Raw genomic sequence first — 25,289 nt, forward strand, 5'->3', positions numbered from 1 at the left:
TGTATACATATTTAGTTTAAAGTGCTATACTGTAAATAAATGTAACAAAACAGAGTGGTTCAGTTTTGTAGATCTGCTTGTAACACGAAGGCAGCCAAAATCTATTCACCTAGATTTAAGCTTTAAGAGGGTATTAATCTAATAATACCCTATAACCGGGGATTCCCAATGTTTTAAGTTGTTGGTGTCGGTGACAAACTAAACTAAAATTGAAAGTCAGTTTAGAATCTAGATCTATATACTTTACTTTATTTTCTGAACATTGTATGAGAAAAGTAGAACTATAACTATTGCTCAAAGAAAGAAACAAATATTTTTTAAATAGGATTTGACTAAAAAGCGTGTGTTGTACCTTATGAGCTTATACAATTTTATCTAGATCTATATTCTACATCCTTAACGTAATGGAAGCACGGTAAAAAGCCTCAAATGACCTATTAAATATTTTAAAAATCAGTTTAGGTTTTATTACAACAAATTTTGTTATATAAAAATCGAGACTTTTTTTTCGCTGTAATGCGAAGACAACGTAGAGAAAACATGCCACAATTAAATAACTCCTACCAGTTAAAATGATTCGTCAATAACAAACTGTACGGCTCAGGAAATGCTTCACATCCAGCTACATCTCGCTGTTGTTGTAGTAAAAAACCTCTCAAGTTTATAACTTAAAATCATTGATCAAAAGGGCGCCATTTATTTATTGTAGTTCTGTTTGTTGGACACAAAAAAGCCAGCCATTATATTTTACACACCTTAAACTATGCTGAAACAAGTTTGCGCTGTTATAGTACCATTCGTGGATTCCCAATACAGCGAATTTATGTTTCGGTGCAATCATATTTGACCGTGTTCGTTGTTATCACTGGCTACACAACGAAAGGTAATATTTATTTCGCTTAAAGTTAGTTGCTTTCAGAAGTTTGTATAAGACGTTGGAGCAAATATCAGGGTGATGTCGAAGGTCACTAATGTCTGCTAGCTACAATATCTGAGCAAGTGGTAATTGGCATCCGACCACATTGTTTTATAGATGTTTTGATGTATATTTTGGTCATGGTCTAAGCTTTGTCAGAAAGAATGGATAACCCAGCTAAAATTCGATTTGATTAAAATGATTAAAATGATCTAAAATAACGTTTGTAATTTCAGCTCATTTCATTAAAACAAAAAGCACATAAAAATTAAAGTTTTATACAAATTCAATTTTGAGTTTCGCTACAGTCTCAATCGTTTGCTCTTTAACCTTACATTTTAAGTTTTAACTTACACATTCTCATAATGCGTTAAAAATCATTAAAAATATAGGCTTTTGCTAAGAAAAAAAACAACAAACAGGAAACTAATGTCGTTTTAGTGTTTAACTAACATTCTTGTCCAGCTTCAAAAACAGTCACACGTGTGTTGTTGTATGTACCCTAGACATACAGTTAATTTAAGTCTCTAAACCACAATTATTTTACATTTTAACTTTGCCTATTTAATATACTATTTATGCTATTTAATATAGTTAAATACAATGAAAACATTTTAAAATTCTATTCTTTCCCCAGACAGCAAACATCCAACACAAAAATGTCTTATCCCGAGCATAAGGTCGACAACATACACGTAGCTACGGAAGTTTTCAAATGTTTTGAAAAACACAAGGACAATTTTACTGACTTTACCGTCAACGTTGGTGACACCAAGTTCAACTGTCACAAGTTTGTCTTAAGTTCCTGCTCTGGTTTCTTTGAGGCCCTCATGAGGACAGACATGAGAGAAAAATCTGAATCAAGCTGTACCATAGAGGGGATCTCCCCAGAAATATTTGGTCTCATACTTGATGTTATTTACAAAGGGTCGGAAGTTTTAGACGAGGAAAACATGCTTGAAATGTGGCACGCATCCAATCAACTGCAGATCAAATTTTTGGTTGTAGATTGTGAAAACGTCGTGAAGGAGAGAATAAATTTACAAAACTACTGGGAAATATTTACCGATGCCAAGCTGCTGGATTCTATCGACGTCACAACTAGAGTAAAAGAGTTTATGGTGAACAATTTTTCGGAGATTTTAGAATCAAACGTCTTCATGCAACTTTCTTTGGATGACTTAAAATTCATTTTAAACCACAATAACTTCTTGTTCGAAACCGATTTTTCCGTGCAGTCAGTTTTAAAATGGACATGTTCAGATGATTCCTATCTCGCGGCTACACCAAAGAAATGTTTAAGCTCGACAGATATGGTCAAGACAATATTTGATCGGCTAAAACCGTCTCGTAGCGCGGTTGACGTGGTGACATTGGACCAGGACAACATCACACTCCGCAGGTCACACCTCGGTGAGCTGCTGACCGTACTTCCTCTCCAAGACACAACTAACGCTTGCCTGGCTAAACTTATGAACAACAGATTTGTCTTGTCAAATTTCGATGCCGCAACTCTTGTGAACCAGATCGCCGCTACAAGATTCGATGCCGGAGAAACGAAAAGTTTCAACGAAAAAACAAACGAAAACCAGACTTTTACAAACGGCTTTATATTCAACTCAGATTCGACGCAATCTACAGAAAACAAACCTTCTAAAACTACACGCGATCGTGTAGGAAGATATTGCCTCTATGGAGCTGTACTTGTGATGGCATGTATGGTGGCGATTGTCATTTATATGATTATCACGTCTGTTTTTCCTACCAGCTGTGTGTTTTTACAACGGTCTGCAGTCGAATACAGCCAAAAAATCATTCCTCAATAGAACAATTGTTTTTTTTTACAGAACTGCTAATTACTTCAGTGCCATTCTTCACCACCATTGGTCCCATTGCGTCAGTTCATTACAAAAAATATGTTGGTGTGTTTCGTTGAATAGGTAACACACGTCTGCATCATAAGCTTTCATTATAGATTGACAATCATGTGTAAACATAAATACATTTCTTTTTAAGAGCCATCATTGATTTAAACAATCAAACCCTTTGAACTATGCATTTTCTTATAACATATAGTTTAAGTACATGTTGATTTACAAAGAAGTCGAGACATTTTGACTGATCTATATCATTTCATGTATAAGTGAAAGTTGATCAATATCATCAACTGTATGATTGCATGACTCATATAACATCAAATATAAATCAACACCGAAGAGTAAGTGTATGTGTATGAGCTGTATCATCGAACACATGCATGCTGGGAATATATGACATTCGGTTTTTTAATAATGCTTTATTTTGTATGAGTAATCTACTAATAAACACGTTTTAAACAATGTTGAATGTTTTACTCATATTAAGAATGTAGTTTACGACCTATCTTGAAAAATCACCTACAAATAGATTTGTAGGATTTATTAAGCTGAGCTAGTTTCTTTAAATGTTATAAAAAGTTAACGTTATGAGCACCTCAGGTCTAAAGGTTGGAGTTTTAGTTTTATTTTAGTTAACAATTGATGCAATAGTTTGCTCGTAATGTGTTCAAAAGATAACACATTTACTGCATGTGATATGTATATTGCAATAGAAAAACAAAACAATTTGAAATACGATTTTTTAAGTAAATAAGAATATGAGAGTTATAATTTTTCAAATTTATTTACTTTAATTGTTAGTTAACAGGAACGGTTGCGGTAAGATAGGGTAGATTAGGAGAAGTTAGTAAGGTAAGTATAATAAAGTTTAGGTCTGGTGAGTTTAAGTGAGTATGCTCTAGTTAGGTTATGTAAGGTAAGTATAATAAAGTTTAGGTCTGGTGAGTTTAAGTGAGTATGCTCTAGTTAGGTTATGTAAGGTAAGTATAATAAAGCTTAGGTCTGTTGAGTTTAAGTGAGTATGCTCTAGTTAGGTTATGTAAGGTAAGTATAATAAAGTTTAGGTCTGGTGAGTTTAAGTGAGTGTGCTCTAGTTAGGTTATGTAAGGTAAGTATAATAAAGCTTAGGTCTGGTGTGTTTAAGTGAGTATGCTCTAGTTAGGTTATGTAAGGTAAGTATAATAAAGTTTAGGTCTGGTAAGTTTAAGTGAGTATGCTCTAGTTAGGTTATGTAAGGTAAGTATAATAAAGTTTAGGTCTGGTGAGTTTAAGTGAGTATGCTCTAATCAGGTTATGTAACGTTATCAGAGGTGAGGTAGGGTGGGATAAGGCTGAGGCATGACCTTTGATCTCAAGACAACTTGTGGATTATCACAAGTATAGAGTTACACTAGGTAGTCCAAACTGGCGAAAAAGTGCGTTTTATGGTCAGTTTTTGCGGTTTTCAAAAAAAAAATTTCACTACTTCTAGTTGTCCTATAAGAATAAAAATTATATGTCAATAAAGTTTAAGTCTTTATCTGTCGTAATCTGGTATTTTTATATCTGTAACACATGTTTGAATGTGTTTTATATTTGTTTGAAAAGTATCAGTTACGTCAACAAATTTCACCGTTTTGCGCGTACCGATCGACCCCACACTGTTTCTTTTGGTTGCGGCTTCGCGACGAAGCATCGTAGAAGCATAATCTTAATGTCCTTTTAAAGAGCGAATTCTCGTCTATCGTTTAATGTATAAATTGAAAAAATAACTTGCTTATTTCATTTTAAAAAATCAGTTTTTAAAATTTAAATGCCAATATATACACGAAAACAAACTAATTCTGTTTCAATTTTTACACCGATGTAAAGCTCACTTTTATAACTACTTTGTGTTGTAAATTCAAGTATTTCTGATTTACGGTCGCGAAGCCGTGCCCTCAATAAGCATGTAACCCTCGAGTCAACTTTTAGCCCGGGGTGAGTTGCTCGCCGAAAGGTTTTAAAGCTTGACGACCAATGATGCTAAACGGATTTTACCCTTGCTAGAGCCTTCAAACAAGTTGTAAGTATCATTTTTAAAGTTTCATTTCCATTTTAATAAATGAATTTTAAGTTTGAATGTCAGTTTGGTTTAATTAGAACACGTTATTAATGTAAATTTGAACGCTACTAGTCCACGGTTTTGGCGTGTGAACTACGCTTGTACACAGGGTGTGTTTAGACGTGAAGCTATTTAATTCAGGACATTCTAGGGACTTAAAATATGGATGCACTTAACTATTAGATGCTAGTGTTTACTAATTCTTTAAAATCTATCGACTGGGATCAATGATAGGTTCGTATTACTACAGTTTATCTGGACTATCACGTCAAAATTATGAATCGACAAATTCAAAATGGCCACCAGACTATCCTGGTTACTATGTGGACGAACTCAATTATTTACAGGGAACGAAGGTTAAATACTTATAAAATATTAATGAAACACAAAAGAAATTTATAATTATAATAACTATACATTTTTATCGATTTATTTAAAACAAAAGACACTAAATTTTAAGGACTAATGTGATTAATTTTTTTTATTTTCTGTTGTGCACTCTGATTCTGATTCCCCTGCTGAATAATGTGAAATGGTCTGCGCCAGTCTCCTTAATAAAATGCACCAGATCAATTTTTAGATGGTGGTGCAATTTATTAAGATTGTACATGTTGTGACTTAGTTTTAAATGTTATATTAGTTGTAAGTGTAAGTGTAAGCAGTACTAGTAGTATTTCTCATTATTTATTTATTTTATATGCATATACTAACAATGAAGGACTGTTAAGTTGTCCTATAGGATGTTGAGAACCACAGTATGGCACCTTCATCATTGGATATCTCAACCATTGTGGCACAAGCAACGAATATTTCATTCAATAGAATTAATATTAAAAATATACTATCAAGTACAAATTACTTTTAACAAAAAGGTGTTTTCAGGCTTTTTCATGTTTCCAGCTACAGTCATAGGACAAATAGTAGGCCTACACAATAGGCTAGTAGTAAGTTTAATTATATTTTATTAATCACTAAATAAATTATTTATTCCATAGCTGGAGACATTTATGGTGGCTTATCCAGAACTTTCCTTACAAGGGAAGGGAAGGAGGCCAAGCCCCCCCCCCCTACAGTTCCCAAAACATATCACTGACTCTTGATGCTCCACAAGATCAAGGCTGAGGGAAACAAGACATACAAAGATGTGGAGTTGTGGTTTTAAAAACTGTTCCCCCAAAGCAGTTATCAACCCGATAGGTTTGAATGTAGCATCAACTGCTACATCACTTGTAGGCATCACGTCTTTATTAGATTACATTACATTACTCCACTAAATTTTGATTCTGTTTCTCCTGCACTATATAACTGTGGTATTTTTTGAAAATAATATTTTAACTCATGTGATTTTTGAAAATAATGAACACATTCTTCCTGTTAATGTTACCAACACAATAGTTTTAGAGTTATTCTATGTCCAAAGCAACAAAAAAAAAATTAGAATTTTTTTTTTGTATGAAAATAAAAGTGACCAAAACGCATTTTTGTCATTTTCAATTATTTTTTTACCTTAGAAAGACTCATTTTAGATGACTGAAAAAAATTGGGCATATATATTACAAACTTTGCAGTAACTTTACCAATTTCTACACTTCTATGTTATCTAGTTTAGAAAATATGGGTTCTCAAAAATGGCTCTTTTTGAAAATCAGTTTTTTACCAAATTTTACTTTTTTAAAAATCGCATAACTTTTTTATTTATTGAGATATTTTTATAAAATTTGTGGCATAGAGCTTACAATTAAAAGTTCTTTCATGACATACTCACTCCAGAAGTCTGCAATCAATAGTTAATTTCAGTTTGGACTACCTAGTTACACAGCTAGTCTGATCAGTGTAGGCCTACTATTGAGTTTCTCTGCGTGTCTCTGAGTGTACATTCACGGTCCCCAGAAAAAAAAAACGCTATAAGAAAACTGCGCAAACAGAAAAATTCACAAATGTAAACCAGTTATTTTAATTCACTTAAATTGATTCATACTTAGTTAAAATATGTTTTATTAAACTACAATTTACATGTAGTCACTTTTTGTTAATGTCTATATATAAATGCTAGATTTAAGTGAACAAAAATGCCGTTGCGCACTTTTTTCTGCTCAAATTTTTCGTTGCGCATCTTTCCAATCACCAACATTTACATGTTCCTGTATTACATAAGTATAGTTATACTTTTTAGCGCAATTTCCATAATGGCAATTGCGTTTAATAATTCGTCATTTCTGGATGGATGGTTGTGTGGATGTGTGGATGTGTGTCCGCAGCTTTAAGTCGTATCTCCTCTGCAACGAAGCAATATCGAGGACTAGTTTCAAAGCAAATATGTTAAGCAAGTTCCGAGGATGATTGTAGGCCAAAAAAATTCCCGGAATTCCTTCCTGGATTTCCCGGAAAAGCCAAAAAACCTCGAACAAATGCAGTTTTCGCTCCATATCTCGGCAACCAGACTATTTAGCGACTTGAAACATTTACCAATCGATTCCTGCCATAATTTAGACGAATATTGCCGAAGAAAGGTTTCAAAAATATCCTTTCGTTCGGTCACAAAAAATTAATTACGAACAAATAAGTTTATATTTATAGGATGATATTTACTACTTTTTAGCCCAATTTCCTTACAGGAATTGCGATTATTAACTCGACATTTCTGTATGGATGGATGGAAGGATGTGCGCAGCTTTAAGTCGTATCACCTCCTCAACGAAGCATTATCGAGGACTAGTTCCAAAAGCAAATATGTTAAGCAAGTTACGAGGATGATTGAGGGCCAAAAAAGTTCCCGGAATTCCTTCCTGGATATCCCGGAAAAGCAAAAAACAAACTCGAAAAAATGCAGTTTTTGGCTCATATCTCGGCAACCAGACCACTTAGTGACTTGAAACATTTACCAATTGATTCCTGCCATAATTTAGAACAATATTGCCGAAGAAAGTTTTCAAAAATATCCTTTTGTTCAGTCACAAAAAATTAATTAAGAACAAATAAGTTTATATTCATAGGATGATATTTACTACTATTTTAAACTGAGCATTGTGTAGGCCTACTCGTTAAAATAAAACTATTTCCGTTGATATAGGTTAATATAGTTGTCTTTTTGTTTAGCGCAAAAAAAAAATATCCTTTCGTTCGGTCACAAAAAATTAAAAATTATTATGGATAACATAAGGAAATTGCGCTTAAATTGTCACTAGACTTTTTATTAACTTGTTTTATATTCGACCCAAGTAAATTTTATTTAGATTTTACTATTCAGATATATTTATTTTTTCGTACTACACTGTAAATGAATAGTGACCATTTAGTGAATAGTAATTGCAGTTGTGCTTGTTTATTATACAAAAACACGAAGTGTTGTATTCTACTAGAGCTGTAGTGTAAGACGGCCGTAGTCTAATAATATTCTAATATCGGTAATTCCCAATAAAGCGCAATTGTTTCCGGTGCAATTGTAGTTGAACGTAGCTTTTGTTATTTCTGGCGGTAAACTAAAAACGAATGTTATTTTAGATTCAAAATGCTATCTGAAAGGTAAAATTATAAGATATTTCCACTGCACACTCAAAGGGACAAATAATTTTGTTAAGAATGTTTAATTTGAGTAAAAAACGTGTGCCATTTATAAAAAATCATAATAATAATTGATAATAGATGTCTATAGATCTAAATCTTTCCTTAAGACTTAAGTTACTGTACTTATTCGTCTCGAATGCCAAATCAAATACTTTAACAATCAAGTATTATTACAACATTGTGCTTCAAACAGTGTTATCGATTATTTTTATGTTGACCAAAGATTTGATGAATTTGAATTTTTAGTGTTTTCTGTAACTGAACTAAAAAAAACAGATATGTAAAAAACAATTTGATTTTTTCATTATCGTCGCGTAATAATGAATTCAATATTAAAGACATCTAGTTGCTTTATAGGGTAGTAGAAATTATAAGAAACTGCTTAACTTGCACAAAGAATTTATAATATTATATTATTATTATTATTATTAGCAGTAGCAGACGCGAAACATTAAAACAAATGGACCCAGACACACTTAATTAAAAGATTATTAAAATATGAGCAGATTTATTTTGGAAAGTTCTTTATTTCAGGAAACTTATTCCTACATATAGATCTATCACGTTTTCTTTATTTGCAACTTTTATATTACAGATTCTGTAAAATTATTTTTCTAATTTTTTTTTCAGACTTTCGTTTTTTAGCACAGTTATAAAGGTAATATCATATTAACATGTTTTTTTATTCATGTCAACAATAACGATTGAAGATATCAATGTCATTTGTATCCATTTGACCTATAGGCTTTGATGAAAAAAAATAGAACACACAAAAAATAAAATCAGATTTTTTTTTCACTGTTTAAAAAAAATAATCAGACTCCGTATGATTGACTTAAATAAATGAAAAGTACTACTAGATCATACACAAATTTCACGCCATACGGAAAGTGGAAATCGACACGTATAATATATATATACATATATCTTTATTATATATATATATATATATATATATATATATATATATATATATATATATATATATATATATATATATACGTTTTGTATTAGATGTATTAAACCATCTGAGATGAATGACAGTTGGCTACAAGTAAGAAAGAAGTATTACTATTGTTAAGCTGTATCAGTCCTCACAAACCGATATGAAAACTGTAATACTAAAGCGAACATGCAAGGCAAACTGACGCTGTAAATTACATGTCTGAGGCGGAAAATACAATAAAATAAAAAAAGAATTTAAAAAAAATACCTTCGGAGGATTCTTACCCACCCCCACCCTCCCCCCATTCACCCCAACACCAACTTCGATTCACTTGTTATTTTATGTTTTCCTGTTCCTTTTGCATTTTTTACTTTCTCGTGTATACGAAGTATATAGAAAGTATTGTAATCGTGCAACCGGAGTCGGAAATACATAGTTTTGCAATCTTGTTCGTATGTCTGTGTGTGTATGTGTGTCTGTGTGTCTGTGTGTGTCTGTAAACACGATAACTTGTGTACCATTACAGCTGGATTGATGAAATTTCATATATAGATATTATGTCAACTTTGTAGATCCGTATCAACTTTGAGCGATTTCCGATAAACGAAAGTGGAACTTTTTCTACTTTCAATTTTTTTAAATGCCTATAACTTGAGTACTATTTTAGATAGATAAAGGACATTTCACATATAAGTGAAAGATCTAAATCGCTGCCATCTGTCAAATTTTGGGTAATTTCCGTTGACCAGAAGTAGTAATTTTCACTTTTTTTCGATTTCTCAAAAAAAAAAAACGCATGTGAATTTATAAAGTACTAATAATATTCCGCACTATTATACACATCTTTATTCGGCGTTCGTTTGGTGCGCAATTCTTTTTTTTATGAGATTCTATTCTATTTTAAAAAGTTTAAGTATTTAAAATAGATTAAAAATCATAACTATATCCCGAGTTCCCATCCCCTGTTGTTTTATATAAGAATGTTCGAGAAAGATTAAGGGAGATCACTCCCGATTTATTTAATGCACAAAATGTGATGAAAACTATGTAAATAACTATTTTTCTGACTATTCTACTATGTATATAATTATGTCAACAACGACGATCGTTTGCAAACAAATGTTTGACTTTAATTGTTTTAATTGAAAATAGAAGTAAACATGTTTGGGACTCAAATTTTAAGCTAAATTACACCGAATGATAGTCGCAAATACTTCAGTTTTAGAAATTAAAAAATATCTAAAAAAAATAACTAAACTTGTATTTAAGTATTATTATATTTCATTATATAACTACAGCGAACTCATTAAAATTATTTTTTTTCCTTTCCCTTAGTATTCTTAGCAATAGCAAAAACATTTTAATAATTCCTTGTTTTTGTGTTTTCAGAAATCTAAAATCTACTCTACAACCAGCCATGTTTTATTCCTATCATGATTCTGTAGTTGACTATTATAAGGTCGACGCCTTACACGTAGCTAAGGAAGTCTGCAGATGTTTCGATGAAAACAAGGACAACTACACAGACTTTACCGTCAACGTTGGCAACACCAAGTTCAACTGTCACAAGTTTGTCTTAAGTTCCTGCTCTGGTTTCTTTGAGGCTCTCATGAGGACAGATAAGAGATCAAAATCTGAATCAAGTTGTACCATACACGGAATAACGCCAGAAATATTTGGTCTTATACTGGATGTTTTTTATAAAGGGAAGAATGTTTTAACTGAAGAAAACATGCTTGAAATGTGGCACGCGTCTACTCTACTGGAAATCACATTTTTAATTTCGGATTGTGCAAACTTTGTGAAAAGGAGAATAAACTTACAAAACTACTGGCAAATATTTATTGAAGCTAAGCTGTTGGATTCTTTCGTCGTTTTGAAGAAAACTAAAGAGTTTATGGTGGATAATTTTCAGAAGATTGCTGAATCCGACGTCTTGATGCAACTTTCTTTTGACGATTTAAAATATATTTTAAAACACGATTGGTGTTTTAGAACTGATTGTGTCGTGCAGGCAGTTTTGAAATGGACGTGTTCAGATGACTCTCATCTGACTAGTTCTTCTAATAAATGCATCAGAGCTTCACATGGGAAAGAGATTGCTGCTACCTTTGACCAGGATAACATAACACTCCGCAGGTCATACCTTGGTCAGTTGTTTGCTCGATTTCCACTGAAGCACACTTCCACGGAGTGCCTGATCAAACTTTTGAACAATAAATTTGTCTTGGCAAATTTTGTTGCTATAACTCAAATAACCAGGGTCGCATCTATTAGAGAAGTCGCCACAAAAACCAAAATTCTGAACGTAAAATCCAAAACGGCGGTTCAACGTTTTAAGACAGCTCATGGATTTCTATTTTCCATACTTGTTCTGTACATTTTAATTTTCTATTTTGGTTTTCAGTCCTGCTAAAGTGTTAAATTAACCTACTAACCGTGCTGTTTATAATACAACAAGTTTCTCTGCTGCCTACCACAAACTACCCCCCCCCCCCACCCCTAAACCTATCGATATTTAAAAATGCTACCTTGCAATTACTTTCTGAATCACAAGTATACTTAGCTCTAAACATTTGATTTTATATTTAAAAACCAATAATTTAATTGTTTTCCTTTTTTTGGAAACTACAACGTAGAATTTTTTATAGTAAACATGTACAAATGTAGTGGTATTTGGAACCACTCATAAGTATTTCTTAAGCTTAGTTGACTAGCGGCACAGTTAAAATACAAACTTGACGAAGGCCTTTACAGTTATAAAACAGCTATATATTCACAGAAAAACGCATACATAAACCAAACAATTGACCATTTTCATATTATTTAATCAAGTTTACGGCCAAAAAATTTTCAATTTGTTTCATGAAATTTGTAAACATGATTATTTAATAAGCTATCATAGTTAGTCCATCATTAAAGTTTCGCCATAAAAGATTAGTATTTGTTTTTTAAGTGCTATAGAGCAGACATTACTGATTTAAAAGATATATAAAACTAAATGAAATAAGCGTATCTGATATAACGATTTGATAAAGTGACACATTTTGAGTGTGATCTACATCATTGAATGTATGTTTGTGTGTGATCTACATCGTTGACTGTATGCTTGAGTGTGATCTACTTTGTGACTGTATGCTTGAGTGTGATCTACATCATTGACTGTATGCTTGAGTTTGATCTACCTTGTGACTGTATGCTTGAGTGTGATCTACATTATTGACTGTATGCTTGAGTGTGATCTACATCATTGACTTATGCTTGAGTTTGACCTATCTGTGACTGTATTCTTGAGTGTGATCTACATCATTGACTGTATGCTTGAGTGTGATCTACATCATTGACTGTATGCTTCAGTGTGATCTACATCATAGACTGTATGCTTGAGTGTGATCTACATCATTGACTGTATGCTTGAGTGTTATCTACATTATTGTCTGTATGTTTGTACGACTCACATAACATCGCGTGTAAACTGACAATAAAAAACTTTGTATTACCATGACGTGTTTCATGATGTGTTTTACCTAACTTTTATTCACAGATCACATAATACACCACTGAATCATAGATTATAACTAAAAAGTTATTATTGGCACAAAAATCTCATCACTGTATCTATATATATATAAAGCAAAGTGGTCGGGTGCCCGATAGGGCACTTCCCGGCGCCGCAGGCGCGTCAAATTTGGCACGATGGTGCCTTGGGGCGATAGAACACGAGGGTCGGTGACGGTTGGCCGAGAGGGGGTCAAAACTGACCTCAACTGACCGGCGCCTTATATGGGCTATATTACGAAAAAAAATTTTCTCCGACGACCCCCCTTGAAATTTTGTGACGTGGTAGGAGAACGCCTTGGGGTGTCAAAAAAAAACCCGGCATATCTGGGAAAACTTCGTAAAGGGGTAAAAACTGCATGTTCGACTAGGGAAATTGGTGCGCATGAATGCTGGTGCGAAGCGATAATATTGAACGAGTGAAAGTGTGACGCGGTACGCAAGAAAGTGGCGTTTGAGTGTGAGTTCGTTGTTGCCAGGGAAGAAGCTTGAGTTAGTCTTTGTTATGTTAGGGATAGGGTGTGCAGTCTTAGTATCGTTTGTTCAAGCTGTCCGATGTCTATTTCTTATAGAGCAATAAATAGAATTAGTAAACAATGTCATTCTGTCAAATCATTTGTAAGCGTTGATGTAGTCGTGTCTCAAGATGCACTGTTGCATGGCTAGACGTAATGAAATGTTAGTCGTACTGAAATATAATATTGGATCAGGTAGTTTTATAATATTGGATCAGGTAGTTCTACCCTCTCACTGCATAGCTGCGGGACACATATAGAACTCAGTTATAACAATTTCTCTATATAATCTTTGTATTTTATTGGAAAACCAGAGGGTCATTTCAACGCGGATTTTAGGGTACTTAAACTCAGTATATCTGGCTAATTTTTTGCATACTCTTAGGTAAGTGGCTTGACCTTTAGGTAAAATTGTCGGTTTGACTCAAAGCCCTCGACGAGGGCTAAAAAGTGACTGCGAGTGAAATTCTCTTTATATGAGCTCTATTACGAAATTTTAGGGTACTTACTCTTTGTATAACTGACTAATTTTTTGCATACACCTCCATAGATGACTGGGCCGTATGGAAAAACTGTAGGTCAGCATCAAAGCCCTAGAAGGGGGCTAAAAATGGCTGCGAGTGAAATTCTCATTATACGACATTTGGTCTATGAACAGGGGAGGTAACTTTTTAATAAAACAATTTTTTAATATTTTGTATACTCTTTTTGAGAAAAAACAAAAATCATAAAGTATAGCATTGTTTAAAATGGATATTTTGTTATAAATACAGTTTTGTATTGTATTGAAATTGTAAAATTAATTGCAAAAGTAATATAATATTTGATTGATAATTTTTATGAAAGCCCTTTCAGTTCTAATAACCTTGCGAGTAAAAAGTTTGCGAATATTCCATCAATTTATGGGTTCAATAAAAGTACCCCACTGTATAAATTTAGGCCCTAAGCATTTAACATAACAGCCAATCACCTATTAATTAATCATTCAATTTCTCAACTTTTTTGAAAACCTAAGCGAATCTAGGCAGTATGCCTAGTTAGTTATATTTCTAAAAAAGTATGAAGTTTTAAACAAAATTCATAAGCCGGAATTAAAATCCGAGGAAATCTTTTTCTAGCAGTGAATCATGAACAAACAAGGCACGTACATTTATAATGTATAAAATCATTAACAAGTTAATTTAAATTTCAATATGACCTGGTTAAGGCTAGTATGTTCAGTTTATATTACATAATCGTGCCGAGAGCTGAATATTGTTTCGGTTTGATTGAATTAAAAAAAAATCTAAATTATTACTAAAACCATAAAATTTGGTGAGTTCAAAAGTCATACAATTTCATTCCGAACATTTTATACTCACTTCTGTTTAAAATATGACACAGGATTATCAAATTTATTAATCACTCCACTAAGAATTATCTCGTTGATAGTATAGGCTTTAGAAGCGTAACGTGCATAGTTCAAAGACATCGTATAAATCCCAAGGAAATGGAATTCTAAGAATAAATCAGTTAGTGTAAAATCAAATGTTTGCGTTATAATAACGGATTTGACAATTTGAAATCCATCGTTCCTCCGTGGAATTTATTTGCCTACTTGAAACCCGCAAGTTAATATTCCCATAGTATATATTAATCAATCCCCATCATAATCTTTTCCATGGGGCAGATGAAGTCGAGTTCATCTGTTTCTGTGACCTCGGCATATAAAGAGATAGTGTGGTCAGTATTTTGCCCAGCCGCCTTTATTTTCCCTAAAGTGAGTCAGATATTTATCAGAGCTCGGTGGATTCGGGAAGTTCTATTGACATTCTACTGACTTAAGCTGACTAGCTCTCTACCGCCGTCCCATTTTTCACTCTATACTGTAAATAAATAATACCCATTAGCAAAAATGTTGTCGTTTAGTCATTGGAGATCTGTTTCTTACACACGACTATGTTAGTATCTGCGTTCTATACACATTGAGCTGTGCTTTAAAAGATGTCGTAATTTAATAATAACATTACCTCGGGGATTTCCAAAACAGCGTTCTTTAAGTTTTGGTGCAAACTTAGTTGAACATACTGTTGTTGTCGCTGAAGTCTAACAACGAATGCCATCTACATACTTGGATTTTATTTGATTTCTGAACTTTGTTTAAGAAAGGTAGATTTATACCATATTACAAATGCGCACAAAAACGAATAAATCATTTTGTTAGTTAATAAGTAGGGTTTGAGTAAAAAATCATGTGTCTCTTAGTGTGAATTTAGAATTTTTAGATCTAGACTAGCCGTCCCGGTCAGGCCCTGCTCTGGCTTCTGTGATAAACCTTTCTGTTAAAGACCATTACCTGTGTTTTTCGTAATCATCATAAACCCGGCATTGCCCACCCAAACCACAACCAACCAAAACCAAAAAAAAACAAAACGCAAACATAACACAATTACAAATACAAACGAAAGCAAAAACCTAACAACAAACCCAACCACAACCACAAACACCAATATAAAAACAAAGAAAAAACAAAGAAAAAAGCAAACGAAAACAAAAACCTAATAACAAACCCAACAACAAACACAAACACAAACCCAAAGAAAAAAACACAAACGAAAAAGCAAACGAAAACAAACCAAATCCAAACGCAAAACCAACCACAAACACAAATAAAACACAAACCCAAAGAAAAAAACACAAACGAAAAAGAAAAAAGAAAAGACAAAAACGAACCAATTCAAAACGCAACCACTAACGCAAACCCAACCTAAACACAAAGAAAACACAAACGCGAACATAAACGCAAAGTGCTCACAGTCTAGCCCGGGGCAAAATCGCCTGTTTCAGCTTAATAAACGACTATAGTACCCCAACTTATTCATAGTCTTTTGCACTCACTTAAGCGAACGTAGGTGCCAAACCAAACAAAATGAACAATTTTAATACTCCTAGCTTATCCGCAAAATACCTACAACATTTGCACTTGATCAATCCCCGCTAATTATGTAATTTTTTTTCCCAACACCAAAACAAAGTAATAAAAAGTAAATTGTTTTCCACTAATGCAATGTTTTATAAAGGGAAGTAATTGTGTTTTCCTAATTTATCAAAGGGAAATAAGTGCTAAAGGACTAAATATAAATAATTTTCAGACATAATAAGAGTTTTTGTAAAAGATGATATTTTTAAAAAATTGTATTTAATGAAAATTCCCACAATTATTACTATCAGTTTGAAAAATGAAAATTATTTCCCAACACTTTCAATAATAATTTTTTAACTCAGATTAAATTTAGACCTACTTATTTAGATCTACTTATTTAGGTGTAAAGTCTCGAATGTTGCATTAAATACTGCGTACGATGTTAATTGTTATTACAAAAAAAGTGGACCGAAAATTGTAATTGTTTTTTTTTTGTCGGATTTTACTCAAGATTTGACAAATTTGGATTTTTTAAAACTATTTTTCGTAGATAAAGAAAATTTTAAAAGGCAAAAGCAACTTGGATTTTCACATAGTAGTTAAGGCATAAACAAACTAACCCTGCTGCTAAAATAAGCTATCATGCATTTAAATAACAAGGAAATACTGCACTTGCGCAGTGACATTTTTAAAAATATAGTATTAATAATAGCAGTAGTAGACGCTATACTTTAATAACACATTGACCGGGAAGTAATTAATTTGATTTTAAAATAATTTGGCCAAGTTTACAATAGAAACATATTCCCGAATGTTTCACATTCTTTTCATAATTTGCAAAGTTTGTTGTATTAATTATTAACATATTGCATTTTGTTTATTCTTTCCAGGTTTAAGTTTAAGAAAAAAATCGGCTGTTATAAGAAAAAATTACCAAAAACACATATTTTTTTTAGCATAAATATCAACAATAAGCATCGCAGACATTGATTTCAGTCAGTTGTCTCCATTTTCTTCTTCACTTTGTATAAATAATGTTTAGCTAACTATAAAATATTATCCTTCCTCAAAAAGAAGATAAAATCAAATGATTTTCAGGTCTACGACTAAACTGTTTGTGTGACTCATATTTGAGAGTACCAAACGTCTAATAAACGCGAGTTACCACAAATGCATAATCTTAATAAAGCAGTATCGCGCCCTTATATATAAAGAAAAACAAATATACACAATTTATAACAAGATTTTAAATGCACTAAAAATAAGAAAGAAAAAACTAATTTGCTTTTTAAATAAAACATTTTGTTTCGCATGAGATATCTTAAATATTTTTTAATGATTCGTTTTTTTCCTCAGAAAACCAACATCTACAGTTGCCATGTTTCATTCAAATCGTATTTCTGTAGCTGACTATCACAAAGACGATGACTTGCACATAGCTGAGGAAGTCTGCAGATGTTTTGATAAAAACAAGGAAAACTATACAGACTTTACAGTCAACGTCGGCGACACCAAGTTCAACTGTCACAAGTTTGTCTTAAGTTCCTGCTCTGGTTTCTTTGAAGCTCTCATGAGGACAGATATGAGAGAAAAATCTGAATCAAGCTGTACCATAGAGGGCATCTCACCAGAAATATTTGGTCTAATACTCGATTGTATTTATAAAGGGAAGGATGTTTTAGACATGGAAAACATGCTTGACATGTGGCACGCATCAAACCAACTGCAGATCAAATTTTTAGTTTCATTATGTGAAAACTTTGTAAAAAAAAGTGTAAATTTACAAAACTACTGGGAAATATTTACTGATGCTAAGCTGCTGGATTCTATTAACGTCACAACTAGAGTTAAACAGTTTATGGTGAAAAATTTTGAGAAAATTGTTGAATCAAACGACTTCATGCAACTTTCTTTTGACGATTTCAAATTTATTTTAATGCACAGTTGGTCCATTTCAGCCGATATTATTGTAGAGTCAGTTTTAAAATGGACAAATGTAGATGACTTTTACCTTCTACATGAGCCAAAATATTTTATCAAAGCGCCAAACACTGAGTCAAATAATTGCCATCTAAAGTCACTTTGTAGAAAAGGAAACATTTCGAAAAGTGACCAGTTTATGGAAGCATCATACCTCCTTTCACGGTTACTTGTATATGTTCCTCTCGAGGGAGCAAGCGACGAATGTTTAAACAAACTTATGAACAACAAATTTGTCTTGGCAAATGATTATTCCATAACTCGTGTAAACAGGATCGTTGCTTCAAGATTTACTCTAGAAAAAATTAAAACCGAACAAAATGCTTGTAAAAGACGTGAAATCGAATTCGGTTTTGCCACAAGCAAGTTATAAAGATGATTTGGATTATATCACACAAAAACTACTTAAATTTCCATAAACGACATATGCCATGACAGAAGAACATCCTCTGGTATACAAGGTCGCTGCTGCAAGATTTAGTGAGACAGAAACAAACGAATATAATTTTGACACATTAATCAAGAGAAACAAAATGTTTTTAAATCCGAAATTATATTTGCACACATCAAGATCTGAGGATACATTTCTTTTTTCCCCCGAATTCTACCTTACTCAGCTTTTATTTCTAACAAAATAAAAAAAGAGCAACCGAAATCAGTTGATGGACATTATCAAACTGCAGTCAAACTTGTAAAATCAGTCGGCAGACTTACTCTCAGTGGATTGGAATTCGGATGTTTTTGTTTACTAGGCCTTGTGATCGCTTATTTAGTTAATTGTTTAATTTTAAAGGTGACTATTAATGTAACCTACCAACAGTGCAATTTATAGTTTAACTGTCTGCTGACAACCACACTATACACACCATTCACAACAACCACAACAACCAAAACACCAACAACAACCACAATAACCACAAAAACTACAACTACAACAACCACAATAACCATAAAATCCACAAAAACCGCAATAATTACAAGAACCACAGTAACCACAACAACCACAACAGCCACAATAACAACTACAATCACCCCAACTACAACAACCATAACAACCACAACAACCACAACCACAACAACCACAACAACCATAAAAAACACAACCACCAGAACGGCCAAAACTATCACAAAAACCAAAACAACAACAACGACCACAACAGAAACATCCCCGTCACCTAAAACAATCTATCGTTCATACCCACATCTTACTGTTACTGCATATTGAAACACCAGTATCTTTAGCCCTAAAGATAGGTGACAACATATTAAGACATTTGTTCCCCATTTTTAAAAACTTTACTATGGATTTTCATTGTTTAATTTAACATAGCATGTTTGGTGGTAATTTATTGTTCAATCATAGCTAGATTGATTCGTTGTAAGTTTGACTTTAGTTCTATTTTTTAAGTACACGCTTAACTGATGCATTTATGCTGCCGGAAAAGCAACCCATTTTGATTGTATTAGGCCTACTTGATTCAGCTGCTCATTTTAATACAGTTTCGTTTATATGTATACATAGAACTGTGTAATAAGCTGCCATTTTAGGATAACAATCACGTGTAGTCGCAAACAATGTCTTTGGTTTTATGATAATAATAGCAGTGATGTAAACAGTAACATAAAAAATGAAAATTGCTATATAGGATAATAGATAATTTTAGAACACGATGTTGAATCAAGAAGTAAACACATTTTAACCAGAAAGTGAACACATTTAAAGAACAAACTGTTCACTTTTAAACAAAGAAGTGAGAACATTTTGACTTTGACCTATCTCATTGACTGTATGCTTGCATGGATCAGAGAACATCGGATATAACTTGGCACTAAAGAGTACGTCTATGTCCAGCAGGAAGATCAACGAAAACATGTATGTTGGGACTATGCAATCTATAATGTTTTTATAAGTATGTTATTTTACTAATTAAATGATAACTTGCAGATAAAAATGCGATCATTATAATAAAGATTTAAGTAAAATAGTTTTTGATACCTTACTTTAATTAATTTGAAATGATATATAGTACTTATAAGCCAACAAATCTAATGCTAATAGATTTTCTTATTTTGAAAATGTGAACATTTTCCAAAGGGCTTCTTCTTCTTCTTCGTTCTTAATTTTAGTGTTTGAAGGGATCCCCCTCCAACACAATTAAGGATACGTGTCAACTGGTTATGCGCCATTCGTTGACTCCGATTTCAACCTGCTTTTCTTTTTGCATTTGCTTCCATAGCCTTTGTCCAACCAAGAACAAACTACAAGGCAGCAGTTGTTTGATTTTGGAGTTGTCTCTCCTAGAAGAGTGGCTGTCCCCAGCTAACGAGCCTCATCTGCCCGAGGGTTCGAACTCGAGACTTTTCGGTTTAGCAGCCTTGAGGAGAGAATGTTTTTGTGTAGTTGTTGTGATTGTATTCGTCGTCGTATTTCCTTCAGCAGAGTAGGTGTGTGTGTTTTTGGAGGGGGGGGGGGGTGTTACTCGTTCCGCAAGTGATAGTTTGCATTATTGTAACACTAGTATGGTAAAAGGTAAAGTTACTCTTTAAAACCGGACGTTCTGCCGGACAGCTGAAGTAGAGTTTACTCTCTTTATTTACACCGGCATTTTAAGAGATAAATCTTTTAGCACTATTCCCTATCTCATTTACTTTACCTAACGCGAATGAAGTACTGAGTGGAACTTAAAAATCTGAGGACTTAAGCCCGGAATACAAACTCAAATAATTAGAGTTAGAAGTCACAAGCTCAAACATCCTACCATGCTATTCCAAGATAACACTATCGTTTTTTTTTTTAAATTAAGTGTATTTGTTTTTATATTTATGATTCATTGAATATATAATTAGTTTAATAAATATAAATAGTGTTTCTGTGATATCATGGGAAACTAGCAAGTTTGGGACAATTGTGTCAGAACATCTACTATAAACACAAAACATAGGTGAGAGTTAAACAAAACGGGAGTAAACTCCCCTTGAACTTTCTCGTACATTCTTATGTAACAGTGAATTTGGATGACATTTCCAGTAGCATGGATAGATAGAAATATAGATTCTAGAAGTAACATTGGCTACACTTTATGAAAAAATGGTGTAAAACCGGAGGTAGAGTAAGTATCACAAACAAGACACAATATATACATACATATATATATATATAAATATATATATATATATATATATATATATATATATATATATATATATATATATATATATATATATATATTTATGTATATATATAAATATATATACATATATATACATACATATATATATATATATATATATATATATATATATATATATATATATATATATATATATATATATATATATATATATGTAAATAAATAAATAAATAAATAAATAAATAAATAAATAAATAAATAAATAAATATATATATATATATATATATATATATATATATATATATATATATATATATATATATATATATATATTTTTTTTTTATATATATATATATATATATATATATATATATATATATATATATATATATATATATATATATATATACGGCATTTCATTAACCTTAACAAATAGGCCGTCAAGTTTTTTTTTTTCAAATGTATAATTACAGAAATATGTAAAAACGACACACAACATTTCTAAGACTCAGGTGTGCAGCCCCTAGATTTTTTAGACAATTTGATTTCGATGTTTTTATACGTTTCAAATACATTATCTATACTTCGCATACAATAAAGTAGAATAAAATAACAATGCTTGACACGATGTTTTTTTAAATTAATTATTAAAATAATAGTATGCAAAATATTCGGGTATTCCCGGCGCCGCACATTAAAATTTGGTGCAATCGGAAATGAAAATGTTTGTTTTATGTCTGGCTACTAAGAAATAAGTTAGATAAACCTTTACTGTCCTATACAATGTTTGTAACTATTCAGCATTGTTTAAGTAATTGGTGCTAATAAAACAAAGTAAACTGTGAGTATTTTTCAGCTTACATAATAAAACATGACTTTTACAATACGATGACCAATCTCAAGACGGCTTAATAATTTAGACCTAGACGTAAAGAATATAAATTTTTCTGATTAGCCATAAATCTAGATCTAGATCTAGATCTCCAATTTATAAATAATTTAAATTTAAACATAATAAATAAGAAATAATAATTTGCCATTTTAAATATTAATTTTGATAAATTTGCAAATCTAAAATCTTAAGAATGTGTTAGCTTTAATTAACTTACAGAAATACACATATTTTACTCAACGAATGACAAAATTCATACATTACCTAGTTAAGGCCAGTTTTTTAAATTATTGCGCTGGGACGAAAATAAACCTTATTGTTTTGTCATTCATTTTGTTTTAGTTACCAAATCTATTTCTATTATTTTAATTCTGCTTTGTTAACAGACATACACAGTCCATTTAAGTCCAGGTTTTGATTTCGAATTTACAGGTTCTCCAATTTATGATCCAGTAGCATCTATATATATATATATATATATATATATATATATATATATATATATATATATATATATATATATATATATATATATATATATATATATATATATATATATATATATATATATATTCTTACAGAAATTATGTTTTAATGTTGTTGTAAAATTTTTACGTTTGTGCCAATTACGTAAGAGGAGACCAAAATGAAAATTTAAAACTTTAAATTTAAAAATTTAAAATTTTTGCAGAAAAAGTAAAACATCATCTACAACCGCCATGTATAAAAGTATATCCACCGCTCACAATTACGACGCGCAAATGGGAAAAGAAATCTTTAAATGTTTTGAAAAAAACATGGACATATTTACTGACTTTACAGTCAACGTTGGCGACTTCCAGTTCAGTTGTCACAAGTTTGTCTTAAGTTCCTGCTCTGGTTTCTTTGAGGCTCTCCTGAGGACAGATATGAGAGAAAAATATGAATCAAGCTGTACCATAGAAGGCATCTCACCAGAAATATTTGGTCTTATACTAGATGTTATTTACAAAGGAACTGATGTTTTAGATGAAGAAAACATGGTTGAAATGTGGCATGCATCAAATCAACTGCAGATTGAATTTTTAGTTTCGTCTTGTCAGAAATTCGTAAATGAAAACATAACGTTGCAAAACTACTGGAGCATTTATGAAGCAGCAAAGCTTTTAAATTCGTTTGGTGTATTAACCAAAGTAAAAAAGTTAATCGTGAACAATTATCCAAATGTTGTAGGATCCGACGACTTCATGGAAATTCCTTTCGAAGAGTTCAAAGACCTTTTAAAACACTTTCGTATTGTCGGAGATTTTGTCGTAAATTCAGTTTTAAAATGGGCGTATTCGGATGACTCGTACCTCACACCTGAGCCAGAAAAATGTATCGGTTTATTGCGTGTGGACATTGGACTTCATAATGCACTTTGTAAGAAGATGGAAGTTGAAACTGAAGAACATGAGAAAATGTCACTTCGTAGGTTGTACCTTGGTCAGCTGTTTTCAGCTATTTCACTCAAAGACATCAGCACCGCGTGCCTGTCCAACCTTTTGAACAACACATTTGTAATAGACAATAAAGACGCCATCACACTGGTGAACAAACAGGCCGCTTCCAGACTAGAACTCACAAAACCTGCTATGTTTAAAAATTACAGAACAGCCAGTGCCACCAAGACACCTCCAACACCGGCGAGGAAAGTTTCTGCGAACAATGAAAACCTTTTGAATCGTGTCTCGCTATACTTTGACATTCCTCTTAAGTTTCAATATATTTTAATTCTTTTATTCGCAGCCTTCTTGTTTACCCTTTTGTTATTCTCAGGTTGTTAACAAAAAAAGTAACCCTAGTACTAAGAACTAGTACATTGTATTATTTTTTTTTTAATATTGAATGTCTCGATACTGTAGCAAACATCAACAAGGGCCAACAAAATTTCTTTGCCTCACCAAAGTTTTGAATTAGATTTCATTCTACTTAAAAATCATTCGATTGGATAAAATGCTTTAATTGATTGAAACAAATCTTGATGGTTTAATATATAGATTTTCAATGCTTGATTATGTATATACAGGCTTGGTAAAGTCTGATTCCGTCACTTGTGAGTGTTGATAAATGGCTCCGCTTAGAGCTACCGCCACATAAACAATTAACACAATTAATAATGATTGTCATGCTGTCCTTCGTTCTTTACCTGGATACACGAAGTAAATGTGCATGCAGAAATTATATGTTTAATTTCAACACATTTCAGCTCTATGCGTTGTGGTTATTTATTTTATTTCATTAAATGCTTTATACAAGATTGTCTAAAAGCTGAAGTGTTAAAACATATTATTTACACCCGTAAATTATCGACTTTCTAACAATATAAATACTGTGTCAATGAATACTTTAATTTTTGTTTGTTTATAATTTTCAAAAATATAAAACCTTATGTAAAATTCTGAAATTAGATAATTGATAGATATAAAGCAAAACTTGATTGACGTAGAAATGAGCAAATTCATGTGTTATATACCTCATCTAATCTATGCTTGAGTAAATGAAAATCATGACATCAAACATTCACACTGTAAAAATGTGTATTATTATGAGACTTTATATCTCAAATATGTTTGTAGAGACCATCAGATAACGTTTCATGTATCTTAGCTTTGGAGAGAAACAATAATGTGATATAATATAATATATATATATATATATATATATATATATATATATATATATATATATATATATATATATATATATATATATATATTTATAAATATATTTCTTTTTCGATTTCTATATTAGCCATATACATATTGTTTTTTAGTCCGTAGTCTGGATTCAGTAAGCAACATTGCATAAACATATTACACGTTTTTATTGTTCTTTGCCTTTTTCATTTAGAATGCTATAAAGTTATACAAGAAATAAAATTTTTAATTTTATCCAGCTGAAAA

At 31.9% G+C, this 25,289-nt stretch overlaps 4 protein-coding genes across 4 annotated transcripts; all 4 read left to right on the forward strand.

The window, feature by feature from the left end:
* Positions 1–843: 843 nt before the first annotated feature.
* On the forward strand, positions 844–2,908 carry LOC131926927 (kelch-like protein 40). Its single transcript, XM_059282526.1, has 2 exons — positions 844–883; positions 1,554–2,908. The coding sequence occupies exon 2, from the start codon at positions 1,576–1,578 to the stop codon at positions 2,740–2,742; it is 1,167 nt and encodes a 388-aa protein (XP_059138509.1). The 5' UTR covers positions 844–883; positions 1,554–1,575; the 3' UTR covers positions 2,743–2,908.
* A 5,476-nt stretch (positions 2,909–8,384) lies between these two features.
* LOC131927151 (kelch-like protein 40) lies at positions 8,385–11,802 on the forward strand. Its single transcript, XM_059282872.1, has 3 exons — positions 8,385–8,398; positions 10,776–11,694; positions 11,794–11,802. The coding sequence occupies exons 1-3, from the start codon at positions 8,385–8,387 to the stop codon at positions 11,800–11,802; spliced, it is 942 nt and encodes a 313-aa protein (XP_059138855.1).
* Positions 11,803–15,533: 3,731 nt separating this feature from the next.
* On the forward strand, positions 15,534–18,714 carry LOC131927160 (kelch-like protein 40b). Its single transcript, XM_059282885.1, has 2 exons — positions 15,534–15,607; positions 17,718–18,714. Exon 2 carries the CDS (start codon positions 17,740–17,742, stop codon positions 18,712–18,714), a length of 975 nt encoding a protein of 324 aa, XP_059138868.1. The 5' UTR covers positions 15,534–15,607; positions 17,718–17,739.
* A 3,500-nt stretch (positions 18,715–22,214) lies between these two features.
* Positions 22,215–24,170, forward strand: LOC131927169 (kelch-like protein 24). Its single transcript, XM_059282893.1, has 2 exons — positions 22,215–22,314; positions 23,057–24,170. Exon 2 carries the CDS (start codon positions 23,085–23,087, stop codon positions 24,168–24,170), a length of 1,086 nt encoding a protein of 361 aa, XP_059138876.1. The 5' UTR covers positions 22,215–22,314; positions 23,057–23,084.
* The last annotated feature ends 1,119 nt before the right edge of the window (positions 24,171–25,289 follow it).

This window comes from Physella acuta, unplaced genomic scaffold, assembly GCF_028476545.2.
Source record: "Physella acuta isolate Inbredline_101_S28 unplaced genomic scaffold, ASM2847654v3 ptg000087l, whole genome shotgun sequence".
NCBI classification, from domain to species: Eukaryota; Metazoa; Mollusca; class Gastropoda; family Physidae; genus Physella; species Physella acuta.